General features: G+C 47.3%; 1 protein-coding gene across 2 annotated transcripts in view; it reads left to right on the top strand.

Moving 5' to 3' along the window:
- The window catches only part of LOC139416366 (nucleolar protein 4-like), a 122,690-nt gene extending 111,302 nt beyond the window's left edge, over positions 1-11,388 (top strand). For both annotated transcript variants that reach the window (XM_071164903.1, XM_071164904.1), the window contains 6 exons: positions 4,452-4,810; positions 5,823-6,005; positions 6,179-6,367; positions 8,687-8,806; positions 9,002-9,206; positions 9,548-11,388. In XM_071164903.1, coding sequence (XP_071021004.1) covers positions 4,452-4,810; positions 5,823-6,005; positions 6,179-6,367; positions 8,687-8,806; positions 9,002-9,206; positions 9,548-9,771 — 1,280 coding nt within the window. In that variant the 3' untranslated portion in view covers positions 9,772-11,388. The remainder of the gene's footprint in view (positions 1-4,451; positions 4,811-5,822; positions 6,006-6,178; positions 6,368-8,686; positions 8,807-9,001; positions 9,207-9,547) is intronic.
- Positions 11,389-14,453: the final 3,065 nt, after the last annotated feature.

Consider the following 14,453-nt stretch of genomic DNA (forward strand, 5'->3'; position numbering starts at 1 on the left):
TCTGCTGTCCTCTGCTTTTAAAGCCACTTTAGCCTCTGGTGGACAGAAAATTCAGTATTGTGTTGATACCTAATTGTTGGTTAGATTGGAGCGAAACACTATAGCTGTGTCCCAAATGGAAACCTTTTCCCTACATAGTGTACTACTTTTGGCCAAGGTCTGTATGGAATAGTGTACAACCCAATACCCATATCGTATCTGTTGTCTTTTGCCCAGATGCCTTGTGTCCTCTTATAGCTGAAGCTTCCCATGTTATTTCAAGGGCACTTACCGCACTTGTTGTGTCCAGTGTTTGTGGTCCTAGCTGCCTGGTAGCACAGCACATCAATGTACTGTAGCATATAGCCTATAGCCTGCTGAAGCTTCCCATGTTATTTCAAGGGCACTTACCACACTTGTTGTGTCCAGTGTTTGTGGTCCTAGCTGCCTGGTAGCACAGCACATCGATGTACTGTAGCATTGTGTGGAGACTGGAGAGGTGATCATATGTACCATGCTGTACCTTCAAACAGTGTACATTTTGCCCATGCTGAAGAAAAAAACAGCTAGACTAACACTGGCTTGTCATGCTGGTGATCAGCCTTGCTGTGTTTTTGCTGGTGACTTCCAGCCTTTGCTGTGTTTTGGACCAGCATGGACTAGCTTGGTCACAAGCATACCAGCATCCCCAGCATACGCTGGTCACCAGCATACATGCATTACCAGCATCCCCAGCATACGCTGCATTACCAGAATCTCCAGCATACGCTGGTCACCAGCATACATGCATTACCAGCATCCCCAGCATACGCTGGTCACCAGCATACATGCATTACCAGCATCCCCAGCATACGCTGCATTACCAGAATCTCCAGCATACGCTGGTCACCAGCATACATGCATTACCAGCATCCCCAGCATACGCTGGTCACCAGCATACATGCATTACCAGCATCCCCAGCATAAACTGGTCACCAACATACCAGCATGAGCTTGTCACCAGCCTAACCAGCTAGACCAGGGATGGGCAACATGGCCCGAATCCAGCCCGCGAGCACATTAAATCCGTTCTGGGGAAGTTTGAGTAAAAATACATATATATTATGTTTTGTGTTAAGAAAACACTCCAGGCCACTCTTGAACGTATAATACTAGATAGAAAGTAATTATTATATTACATTTATATTACATCATTATAATACATTTCAAATAAATTCCCTTTTTCTGACCCGCAAATTGCTTTTGACGAACAAATCGGTATGGAAAGAATCTGTGTGGTCTGTGAAATCCTGATGTGGCCCTCGAGACTAAATTATTGCCCACCCCTGAGCTAGGACTAGCATAGACCAGAATGGACCGGCTTGAAATTTAGGCTGGTTTATGCTGTATTTCTTTCTGCAGGAACTGGCTAGGCTATATGGTTCAAAATTGCATCCAATTCCCTATATAGCGCACTACTTTTGACCAGGGTCCATATGGGTCTAGTCAAAAGTAGTGCACTGTGTATGGAATTGGGTGCCACGAGACTCAGCCTGTCATTAGTAGACATTAAAGCTGTGGGTGGGAAAAAGCAGTCCACTGTCTGTCAGTGTCCACTCAACTTTACTTTTGCAGCATGTCTGTCTGTCTGTCTGTCTGTCTCTCTCTCTCTCCCTCTCTCTCTCTGCATCCGTGGACAACTAATAGCTTCGGCCTAGTGGTAGTCTGCCATAAAGTGGGGAATGAAACAAAACCTGCTGTGTGTTTTCATCTGTAAGCCTATGTGTGTTACTCTCAGTCCTGTCTGCCTGTCTCAGCAGCTAGATCTTCTGTCGTGCCATACTGAGTAAACTAGCCTGCGTGTTTTCCAGTTTGCCATATTTTCACGTATGGTTTCTTTTAATAGGGACAGGTCGCCTACAAATTCATTGACACGTTGAATCATCCGATGTGTTGCGCCCCTAGATCGTTGCTGCTGACAGAACAGTAGAGTAGTGGAGTACAGTACAGGAAGGACACCAAGGTGTCGTGTGCCTTTAAGAGCAGTAGAGGAGCGTGGCTCCCTCAGCAGGCGACCACACAGTCTTGATGAGGGGGATTTGTGTTGAGCTGACGGGAATTAGGCCTTACTCTTCATGCATGAATACTTTTTATACTCTAGTAAATACACACCGCCTGCCTCCCTTTCTACACTGCCGTAAACCACCACCACATCCTCTCTATCTTTCTCTCCCTCCATCGCTCTCCCGTTCTCCTCTTCTATCCTCCCAGTCCTGCCTTTTTGCTTTCCCCCTTCCTTCTTCTCCCTTCTCTCTCCCTCCCCTGTTTTGCCTGTCCCTTTCTCTCAATCTCTCTTCATCCGCCTCAGTCCCTGCCTCACGTACCCTCCTCCCACTATATCCCCCTCCTCCTGCTCACCCTTGCTTCATCCTCCCTCCTCCTCTTTTGCTCTCTCCCTCTCCCTGACCTGCTCTCTACCCCCCCACCCCTCTTTGACCTCTCATCTCCCCTCTCTATCCCCATGCACTGGTCTCTACTCTCTACCTCTACCACCCTCAACCATAGACTAACCCACTCTCTCTCATCCCTCTCTCTCTCTCTCTCTTTTTAAATCTCTACCTCCTCGCTCTCCCTGCCCTTGCTTCTGGCCCGCTCTAGCCCCACCTCCCCTCTCCCGCTCTCCTCTCCCTCCCCCCTCCTTCACGGTCATTGACCTGCTCTATGGCTCAGGCTCACCCCCCTTCCCCCTCCCCTCCCTCAGTGGAGGCTTTGGAAAGCTGACCCCAATACTGCCCTTACTGCACACACGCTCTCCACGGCTTTAAGTCCAAATTTACACACACACATGCACTGGGAGAGGCATATGAACCCCTCTCAGTCCCACTCGGAGGGTTATGCATACAGGCCAGGCAGTGTGTCTGTGAGAATGGGGATCTGTGTGATGAGCACAGGCTCTCCCCACCCCACTGCCACCACAGCATTGCTCTCAGCTGCACAAGAGACACTACAGTCCCTACTCTTCCTAGTCATAATGGGGCTGTGTGTGTTGTCTTTCGTGTGTCGTGTGTGTGTGTGTCTAGTGTGTGTGTGTTTGTCTGCACGTGTGTGTTTCTGACAGAGACGGGAACGAGGAGGACTGTGGGGGGGGGGGAAACAGGCCATCTATCAGCGTGTCTCAGTGGCAGAGCTGTGCACTAAACAATCACTTATTTACTAGCTGCCTCTGGTTGAGTTGAGGATGGGGAGGGGACAACTTTCCCTGGTGTGGAGAGAGGTGTGTGCGTGTGTGTGTGTGTGTGTGGAAACAAGTCGACATGCTCGGCTCATGGATGGTCAGACTTGGTATTAGTTTACCCTGGTACTATGATGTACGCCGTTGTACAGTGTAGCTTACAGTGTGTGACTGGTGTACAGGGGAGGTGGAGTGCCATGCTCTCATGAATAAGTATCACTGGCTGCCTACCTGGCCCCAGTCCAGCTCGGATGGCTTTAATTAACTAACAGAGCACAGCACCACACGAACCTCTCTGCCTCTTTGCCTGTCTGTCTCTCTGCCTGCCTGCTCGCCTCTCTGCCTGCCTCTCTGCCTCTCTGCCTGTCGACCTCTCTGCCTGTCTGCCTCTCTGCCTGTCTGCTTCTCTGCCTACCGCTCGACCTGCCTGCCTCTCTGCCTGTCCGCCTCTCTGCCTGTCTGCTTCTCTGCCTACCTCTCGGCGTGTCCGCCTCTCTGCCTGTCTGCTTCTCTGCCTACCTCTCGGTCTGCCTGCCTCTCTGCCTGCCCGCCTCTCTGCCTGTCTGCTTCTCTGCCTGCCTCTCTGCCTGTCCGCCTCTCTGCCTGTCTGCTTCTCTGCCTACCTCTCGGTCTGCCTGCCTCTCTGCCTGCCCGCCTCTCTGCCTGTCTGCTTCTCTGCCTGCCTCTCTGCCTGTCCGCCTGTCTGCTTCTCTGCCTACCTCTCAGCCTGTCCGTCTCTGCATCTTTGCCTGCCTGTCCGCCTCTCTGCCTGTCCGCCTCTCTGCCTCTCTTCCTGTCGGCCTGTCTGCTTCTCTGCCTACCGCTCGGCCTGCCTGCCTCTCTGTCTCTCTGCCTGCTGCCTCTATGCCTGCCTGCCTCTATGCCTGTCTGCCTCTATGCCTGTCTGCTTCTGCCTGTCTGTCTGCATCTCTGCCTGCCTGCCTCACTATGGCTGTAACACTTAGCTGACTGTGAGTGCAAATAGAGCCACACCACACCAACACACTGAGTGTTCCATGTGTATTCTTACTGACTACAACAGCTCGCTCTACTGCTAATCGATGGTACTGACACACTAAGGCCTTGGCTGGGTTGAGTGTGGGATTCACACTCAAGGTGTGATGTAGGCTCCACTTTTGATTTCCCCAAGCTCTCATTGACTGAAATATGTGGTTTTACATCTCTAAATACCATCTCTATGGGTTGTGCGTGATGTGATTCTACCAGTCTAACTGGTGTCCCTCCGTGTGTGTTTCCACAGACGACTCATCCTCAGAGAGCGGCAGCGGGAACGGCATGCACACCATGACACCTCCGTCCGCGGGTGGGGCGGCCCCGGGGTTGGAGGGGGGAGCGGGTGGACCCCCTTACAGGGAGATGGTAAACGGCAATGGGCCCCCGGCCCCGCTGGACTTCAGCACCACCTCCTCGTCCTCATCGTCCGAGGACCAACAGGCGCCGGTCAACCTGAGTGAGACCAGGCTGCCCGGGACTGCCCTGATGGGCCCCTTCCAGCCCGACCCCCCAGATGAGCTGCGTAGGAAGTACCCTGTCAAGCCCCTCCCCCATGCCGCTGAGCTGCGCCTGGACAGAGACTCGATCAGGGACTACGGCAACAAGGTGAGGCCTTCTGCTCATACCTGGGTATGAAATGATTGCAAATACTTTAGCTGAGATTTGATTGAGCTTATACAATACAATGCAACTTTTCTGGTACAGTGAACCAATAGAATAGTCACAAAACTGCAAGCCCTGCCCACCTGGCACTCCAGGCAGACTTAAATAAACACTAAAAAAAGAAGGTCTGACGGTAATATATTGCACACCAAGTGTTGAGCAGTGAGCCCACCAGGACTGTGTGAGTAATAGTCTGAAAGATCAGCGTGACCATTGTTATAGATGACCACTGTCTTGCTATGAACTATGCAGGGTGAGGTATATACGCAAGAAGGTGAGGTTCATTGGCAGGGCATTGGACAAAGCTGAGAGAGGTTTCCATTGAGATCCTGCCACACTGCAATTACCTGTTCAGTCTCGGCTCGGGAATCCAAGACATTATTCTTGACATGAAACCAGAAAGAGAATGTGCATGAGAGCAGCGAGTGTGGCTGTGCCACAGGAAGTAGTGTGTTGCTGTGCTTGTGATGAGCTGTGGTGAACATCCGTACAGGAGTCAGTGGAGGACAGTGCTATTGGGCCTGTATGAAAGGAGACTGGGGATAAAAGGTTCTTCCTTTCTGCTCTCTGGCTATTGAATGAGACACACACTTGACCATGCTCTGACAATGCAGCCTTGTCCTTGAAGGCATCTTCTTTACCGCGTTGTCACAGACGAGCGCCATTGGAAGGATCTGACAAGTAGAAAAGTTTGAGCACAAAAACGGCTAGCAGTTTTTTATCTCACTGTAATCAGTGTTCCTCACAATTGAGATTTTGCCGGCTGCTTTCAATGTGAAGGGAGCATACAGACGGAATGAAAACCTTACCGCGGCTTTGTATCTCTTCTTCTATTTATGTGTCTGTTCTCTCTCTGTGTGTGTGTGTGTTTATGCATGCACCTGTGTATGTACGTGTGCTTCATATGTGTGTGCGTATGTACACATGCACCTATGTATGTGTGTGTGTGTGACAGTCTCCTCAGTACAGCTCAGGAAGCTACGACTCATTGAAGATGGAGACGTGTGCCGAGGACCTGACCGTGACCAGAAGTGCGGCGGCAGCCGAGGACGATGACGATGACCATGAAGATCACGACGACAATGACAAGATCAACGACACGGAGGGCGTGGACCCCGAGAGATTAAAGGCCTTTAACGTAAGAGCTGCTCTCACCTCAGCTAGACATGACCGAACACACACACACACACACATACACACTGTACACTACACATATTAGAGCTCCTCTCACCTTTTCATGACCTTCACCTCAGGAACACAGGAAACAGCAAATAGCTAGCAGAGCAGACACACAAAGATTCTTCTTTTCAGATGTTTGTGCGTCTGTTTGTGGATGAGAACCTGGACCGCATGGTGCCCATCTCCAAGCAGCCAAAGGAGAAGATCCAGGCCATCATTGAGTCGTGCAGCCGCCAGTTCCCCGAGTTCCAGGAGCGCGCTCGCAAACGCATCCGCACCTACCTCAAATCCTGCCGCCGCATGAAGAAAAGCGGCATGGAGGTACATACCGTGCCTCCCATACCTCATCCTTCTCTTATTCCTACTCTCTTTCCTATTCCACCTCTGTCTTTCTTATTTCTCTCTCATTCAGTGTGTCCAGACGTACCACACCTACCGTACTCCCTCTCCTCTCGCTCTCTCATCCCTTTCTCTTTCACCCCTCTCGCATTCATAACCTCTCTATCAAATCAAATTTTATTGGTCGCATACACATTTTTAGCAGATGTTATTGCGGGTGTAGTGAAATGCTTGTATTTCTAGCTCCAACAGTGCAGTAATATCCAACATTACACAACAATACACATTAATCTAAAAATAAAAGAATGGAATTAAGAAATATATGTCCGGAATCCGGAGTATACTGAACAAAAATATAATCGCAACATGGAACAATTTGGGGTGGTTAGAGCGTTGGACTAGTAACCGAAAGGTTGCAAGTTCATATCCCCGAGCTGACAAGGTACAAATCTGTCATTCTGTCCCTGAACAGGCAGTTAACCCACTGTTCGTAGGCCATCATTGAAAATAAGAATTTGTTCTCAACTGACTTGCCTAGTTAAATAAAGGTTAAAAAAATAAATAAAAAAATGCAAATATTTTATTTTAGTTACAGTATAAGGAAGTCAATCAATTGAAAAAATTCATTAGGCCCTAATCTATGGATTTCACATGACGGGTCACAGATACACTATATATACAAAAGTATGTGGACACCTATTCAAACTAGTGGATTCAGCTATTTCAGCCACACTCATTGCTGACAGGTGTACAAAATCGAGCACAACGCCATGCAATCTCCATAGACAAACACTGGTAGTAGAATGGCCTTACTGAAGAGCTCAGTAACTTTCAATGTGGCACCGTCATAGGATGCCACCTTTCCAACAAGTCAATTCGTCAAATTTCTGCCCTGCAGAACGCTGCCCTGGTCAACTGTAAGTGCCGTTATTGTGAAGTGAAAACATAGAGGAGCAACAACGGCTCAGCCGCAAAGTGGTAGGCCACAAAAGCTCACAGAACGGGACCACCGAGTGCTGAAGTGCGTAGTGCGTAAAGAAATCATCTGTCCTCGTTTGCAACACTCACTAACGAATTCAAAACTGCCTCTGAAAGCAATGTCAGCACAAGAACTGTTAGTCGGAAACTTCACGAAATGAGTTTCCATGGCCGAGCAGCCGCACATAAACCTTAAGATGACCATGCGAAATGCCAAAGCGTCTGCTAGAGTGGTGTAAAGTTCCCGGCTATTGGACTCTGAAGCAGTGGAAACTAGTTTTCTGGAGTGATGAATCACACTTCACCATCTGGCAGTCCGACGGACGAATCTGGATTTGGCGGATGCCAGGAGAACGCTACCTGCCCCAATGCATAGTGCCGACTGTAAAGTTTGGTGGAGGAGGAATAATGGACTGGGGCTGTTTTTCATGGTTCAGGCCCCTTAGTTCCAGTGATGGGAAATATTAACGCTACAGCATACAATGACATTCTAAACAATGTCAAGGTCAATGTGGAAGAACTTGAATGTCCTGCACAGAGCCCTGACCTCAACCCCATCAAACACCTTTGGGATGAATTGGAACGCCAACTGCGAGCCAGGCCTAATCGCCCAACATTGGTGTCTTCACCTACTTCCTGTAGGCTGTCTAGTCGTTATTGGTAATCAGGCCTACCACTGTTGTGTCTTCAACTTGATGATTGAGTTGGAGGCGTTCGTGGCCACAGAGTCATTGGCAACCATTGCGAGTGTACCCATAGCAGAGACAGAGGATTCCCACTCACATTTTCTTTCTGGTTCATATAAGGTCATTGAACTAAGCAGATCAGGCCCAGGTGCTAATACATTGTGGGAGCCACCCCCTTAAGCAGACAGGAACGGACCATATTTTATTTTGCCCCCCAAAATAAAAGGCCGTAATGGGACATTTTCATTCATGCACCATTTGCCCATAGGAGAAAAGCAGGAAGTAAAAGCAGGAATCAACTCAACGGACATCACAAAAAAAATACATTCCATTGTGTGAGCCATAGAAATGTTGTATCACCATTGTTTATTACATCAGGATATTATACTTTCATTTTGTTCCTTACCTGGTGAAATATTCAGTTAAAAATGTAGTGCTGTTCAGTGCTCATGTATCTGGTTAGGAATGATACTATCTGAAATAGAGGAGTTGGAATAACTTTGTAATGAGCAGGTGCAACTGAACATATTGTTCGTGTAATATCTTCTGTATTATTAATGTTGAATATGCCCCCTGTGGTCAATGTGGGTACTCTGGCGTGGGGATGAATTTGTGCTGATTGTCTCTCCCCTGCTAGACACGACCCACACCACCTCACCTCACCTCAGCCATGGCTGAGAACATCCTGGCAGCCGCCTGCGAGAGCGAGACACGCAAGGCTGCCAAGAGGATGCGGCTGGATGTCTACCAGGCACATGTGAGTGCTCTGATGGTGTGTGTGTGTCTGTGTGTGTCTGTGTGCACATCGGGGTGTGTGTACAAGTGTGTATCTTTTCAGGTGGGTGGATGTACTGTGTATGTCTTCTAATAGCCAATGGCAAAGTCTGTTCTTAACCTTGAGTATATTATATACATGGAAGTGGGACTGAAAACTCTCTCGTCTCCACCTCAGGAGGAGCAGATAGCACTTGACAAGCCCAGTTCTCGCGAGCCGGCCTCCCTGGCCCACTCTGCCTACTCCCTGGCCGCCTCGGCCTACTCCCAGGACCAGCTCTACACCAACGGTGGGCTCAACAATAGTTACCGTGGTTACGGGGGTCTGGGAGCTAGCATGCAACACCCAGTCTCCCTGACAACCGCCACTGCTCAGAGCAACGGTGAGAGAGCATGCTTCGCCTCTTTATTTGGCCAGAGAATGGCAGCTTAGAGTAGCAGCATACCTTAGCTTACCTGAAGCATGTTGCTCGTACTGTAGAAGCATCACTGGGCGAGTTTAGAACAGACTGAGACTTATTGAAACGTATCGAGAAATCCAATTCTTGCCCATATTTGGACGTAGAAAACTTTTTTTTTTTTTTTTTTAATACAGGTGGAACTCATCTAAAATACATTTCCTACAGTGGATAAGAATGCATATTTATGTTTTTCAATAGTTACAATTATAGTAAAATGCCCCCAGTATATGTGTCTTCATTTGAGTGTGTTGTCTTTCCCCCAGGCCCTACTGACCTCAGCATGAAGTCCCTGGGGTCAAACTCTTCATCGGCCAGCTCAAACAGTCACGGGCGGAGTGCTGGTGTCATAGGTGGCGGGGCCTCGGCACAGCTCAGCCCAACAGAGATCACGGCCGTGCGGCAGCTCATCGCCGGCTACCGCGAGTCGGCCGCCTTCTTGCTCCGCTCGGCCGATGAGCTGGAGACCCTGATCCTGCAGCAAAACTGAGCCGGAAACTCCTCCTCCCCGTCTCCCTGCTTCTCCCTCTTTCTCTCTGACTCTCCCACACAACCCCTAACCAACTACTCTCCCACTCACCAGATCCATCTGTCTGTGTTTCGTCCTCCTCCACTGACCTGTATATTCTTCCCGTCTCCAGGAGGGAGGCATGCAACAGCGCTACCTTCCTCTAGTCTAATATTCTAACCCCCCCCCCCCCGATTGTTTTAACATCAGTGCGTGGAGAGAAAGAGCACTGTCTGCGACGACTTGGGAACAGCGTTTCTCCCCCTCTTGAACCACCTGTAAAGGAACATGCTCCCTCCCAATCATAATAGCTCTCCCTCACTTCCACAGCTCTGTGGAAAGAAGAGGGGTGACAGGGAGCGAGCCGGAAATTAGTCTACCAAGTGATGTGCAGGAGAGTGGTGGGGCTGGAGCGCTGGAGAACACTGCAGGGTTGTGCTGTGATGAGGAGAGAACAGCGCCCCCTTGTATGAGGAAGAGAAGTGGATCCTTTTGGTGTGCCAGTAAGCTCAATGTGTTACTGTACACAGATCCCCTCAACAAGCTCACCATCCCCAATAACAATGAAAACGAGACTCTCTGAACAGTAGTAACAAAATGTTTGTTAATGACAAATACTTTTGATTTGAGATCTGAATTTGTTTGTTTGACTATAAGAAGACATTTTGAACCACTTTTTGGATGAACAGAGGCTGAAGAAGGCTGGAAAGAAAGAGACAACCTGTTGCGCTCGGTGTAAATAAACTCTGTGTCCTAAAGCACTTTCCCATGATTCAGACCTCACCTCCCCATTGAGTAATAAAGAACTCGATGTGCCCGGGAGCAACACTTTATCTTATGCATTATGGAGATGCCATCTATTCCACATGGAAATACCTCAGATCTATCAACCCACCGTTCGAGTACTTCATTCCTACTGGGTGGCGACGTCACACAACGCTCATCACACAACACTCACCCGTTACTACCTGATGTGTTCCGTGTTTTCATAGACCTGCAGGAAGCAAAGTCTTAACCATTTCAACAAGTTTCCAGAGTAAATATTGTAACTATAGTTCGAATTTAAAAAAAAAAAAAAAAACTATTATTTGTCCTGTTATTTGTGTACTGTAAATACTCAGTCCATATTTGATTCTAGAAACACCATGAAGAGAACATGAAAAAGCATCAGTAAAGTGAAGGACTGGGGGGCAAGGTAGTATTTTCCGTGAGAGACTGAACCTCTCTGACGATAGCTGGTAGTTTTTTTTTGTTGGGGAGTTCCCCATTTTTTCCAACCCTCTTGTGGCTCATTGCTCTCCCATCAATTCCAGGTTTTGGTTTGTCCCGACTCATCACTCGATGATACCCTGTCTTTTTCCGTGTCCGGTTCTGCATTCCTCTCTCAAACCTATCCCCCATCTCCTCCCTGACCTGGGCCCAGGCCAGCTCGGTTCTGGGAGGGATAACGTATGTCTTTGTCTATTGACTCTTTGAGATGGCCATTAATCCACGCTGCTGCTATATGTACCGGACTTTTGCCACAGACCTGTAACCTCAAGTCAGGACGCCATCCTCCTGCACAACCAGAGCACCTCAATACAACAACACAAACAAAAAGAAGCTAAAACTACTCGAAACCGATAAGAGATTAAAATCTCACTTTTAAAAACGACATGCCATCCCAGTCAGTTGTTTCTCTCTGCTACTAGGCACTCTGGTTGATCTTTTTGTTCTTTCACAGGGCTGTGTTGTTTGTACAGTGACCTTTTTCCTTTTTTGCTTTCTTCGTGACTTTGAATCTCTGGAGGCATATAGGGATCAACGTGCTCCTCTTGCAGCCACTCACAAGGGTGCTTTGGGCATATCTATCTTACTGTGCAGTCAAAGTCTGGGAGGTTTGTACCTTTTAGAATGAGTGTGAGAGAAAAAAAAATGCAAAATGTTTCTTCAAGAGGCAGGCCTGAAGGGGCTGACTGTTGTGTCACTGTAATTTGCTCCCTTTTGCACACTGAAGCAACTGAAATCTGTGACGGAGGCCCTGCTTGTTCAGGGCTCCATCTTGCACTGGCGAGGTGTGGCCTACTAAAGGAAAGAGGAAGAGTATTTGCAATGCAGTTGATAATCATCCTGGCCCTTGACAGCATAGTGTTAACGAAAAATAAACATAGTGTGGGTGCTACGATGTTTCACAACCACCACTAATGGGGGGGGGGGGGGGGGCTTGTGTAAATGAAAGCCATTGATGTAGGTGTGCTACCTCCATGGCCTGAGATTGAACGGAGCACTGTGCTCACTGGTGCCACACTCTGAAACACAGAACAACACCTTGATAAAGCCACCCAGCATACATGTGCAATGTCAAATCCAATCTCCATAATGAGTACACATTGATGTACAAATATTTAATTTATGGAAATATTATGGCTAGATAGAAAGTAGAAAATGGACTCCCAAGACGTTCTATTTATCTCTGAGCAAGCTCTTGATAAGATCTGCGTGGTGGGTAAAAACGACACAAACACAAGAGAAATATGCAAAATGACCAGTCAAGAGGAAACCCCTCACTGTGTTCTCTCGCAACGTGGCTGTGAGGGCTTCAAAATGTGTTTTCTTATTAGTATCACCCTCATTTCTGCAGATCCATCCCTCACTCTGCTCCTGCCCTGGGGTCTTAGGCTACAATTACCTCAGCACATACAACACAGCAGTGTATCAGTACAGTAACATAGTAGAGGAATTACTGTATCACAGGTTGTTTTTTTTAGTGGGGGGGGGGGGTAACTTAGTAGGGGATCTGTCTTATTCACTTCCATCTTAAAACTGCCTTTTTTGCCACTGAGTTTTCAAATGATTGCCAGACACACAGTGCTGTGGCCAAACTGTACATAGTGCTGTAAGTGTTTGTGATCTTACAGTGCGGACGCTAGAGCCAGTGTTGTCGTCCTATGTGTTTCCCTGTTGCCCCGGGTCAACACAGAGTGATGGGTTGATGGATCGAGCCTCTTTAGAGATGACTGCTGGATATTGTAACGTCGCATGCCACAACACATCTGCTATATGGTTTTGTGAAGAAGAAGATTGTGACAGTTATGCATTTCTAATATAGACAAGGGACAGTTAAATGTATCTGTACAAAGGGAGTAAGAGATGAGATGATATAGTAAAGAGGATCTTGCTAAATACGACTCCCTCCTCTGTTTGCACCCTTTGGGGTTTGCTCTGTAGTTTCTCATAGACGGCTACATACGTTAAGAAAACATACTGTAAAAATAGGCAAAGACAATCTTGGAAAGGTGTAACTTGCTCACGGTTTGATTTCCATTCCTTTTCTGTGTGCAGCTATTGCATGCAGTGCGTCTTGGAGATGACAAGAGTATTTTAGCCATAATCAGAGGATTCTTACTCAAACTTCTGACTCCTCGAGCGGTTGGAGCACTCATAGTGGCCCCACTGTCGATACACATTTTTATCTGATTTCTATTTTTATTATTCATTTTGTTATTATTTTATATATATTTTGTAGTGCAAGTAAGTGGTCTTTTCAAATAATATTTTGTACAAAAACCAACATCTCAAGTGAAGTTACTCTGTATGCCTATACTGTACATTCCAAACAAGGATGTCAACACGTTTAACAACCGACCTGACCAGCATCACGTTTAGTGATGTGACCTCAGACCAGAGGGAGTGCCCTCTGTTAAGATTAGCATTGTTGACCTTGTGAATAGCGTCAAACATGTTGTTGATTGGAGCCATGATTATTTTCCTGCTTAGGGCCAACAAGACTTTACATGCCAGGGAATGTGCCAACCAAGCACAGACCAAGTCTACGCCCTTAACCATGCCCTTCATGAAACTCCAACTCCCAGACTACTGTATGCATCCCTACCCCGGGGAATGCTATGTGGTAGTGTCAGCACTTCAGTGGAGGGGAAGTGTTTTGAGTGACGAGCAGGGGTATTTTGCTGTGGGAAAGGTGTGATTCCCTTTATCATACTGTTTTTAGCTCCAGCTGACATTGGATTACACTGGAACTCATTGACTTTACAAATGACGCCCCCAATAGCGACGGTTCCATTCGGACAGGTGCAGTTGTGGTGCTGGTCAGGGTACCGTGAATGAATACACACTTAAAAAAAAAATATCTGCTTTGGTCAGATGTATAGCTCGTCACAACAAAAAAAAACAATAGAAGAACAAAAAAAAGTTTATTTTTCTATCAGGGCAGTGTACAGCTACAGTCAAATCAAAATGTTTTTTCCAACCATAGTCTGTTTTATTTAATCATTTGGTGGTGCTTTAGATTCCTTGGTTCTGTTTTAGGTTTTTCTCTTTACCTACTGTACCAGAAGCTGATTGTCTTTTTCTCAGTTTTGATTTGTACCTAATACCAATGTGAAACTGTATTTTCCTCCTGAGTTTGGACTCAGTGGAAGTGTGATGTTTACATGTACAGATTTGTTTTTGTAATTTTATTTAATTTGGTCATTTCTCTCCTCCTCCCCACTCTGTTAATCTAATATCTTGTACATTGATGGGAAATGGGACCGTGTCGAATAAGGTTAATGTCACATTTAGAAACTGGTTGTTGGGAGAGCTGTGTGCTTGGCTTAAGGAATGCCCTCTCCTTAGCTGACCTGATACACACAAACCAGGGGTCACAGTGAACTGACACTCTGGTG

Source organism: Oncorhynchus clarkii, chromosome 9 (genome assembly GCF_045791955.1).
Source record: "Oncorhynchus clarkii lewisi isolate Uvic-CL-2024 chromosome 9, UVic_Ocla_1.0, whole genome shotgun sequence".
In the NCBI taxonomy this organism is placed as follows: domain Eukaryota; kingdom Metazoa; phylum Chordata; class Actinopteri; order Salmoniformes; family Salmonidae; genus Oncorhynchus; species Oncorhynchus clarkii.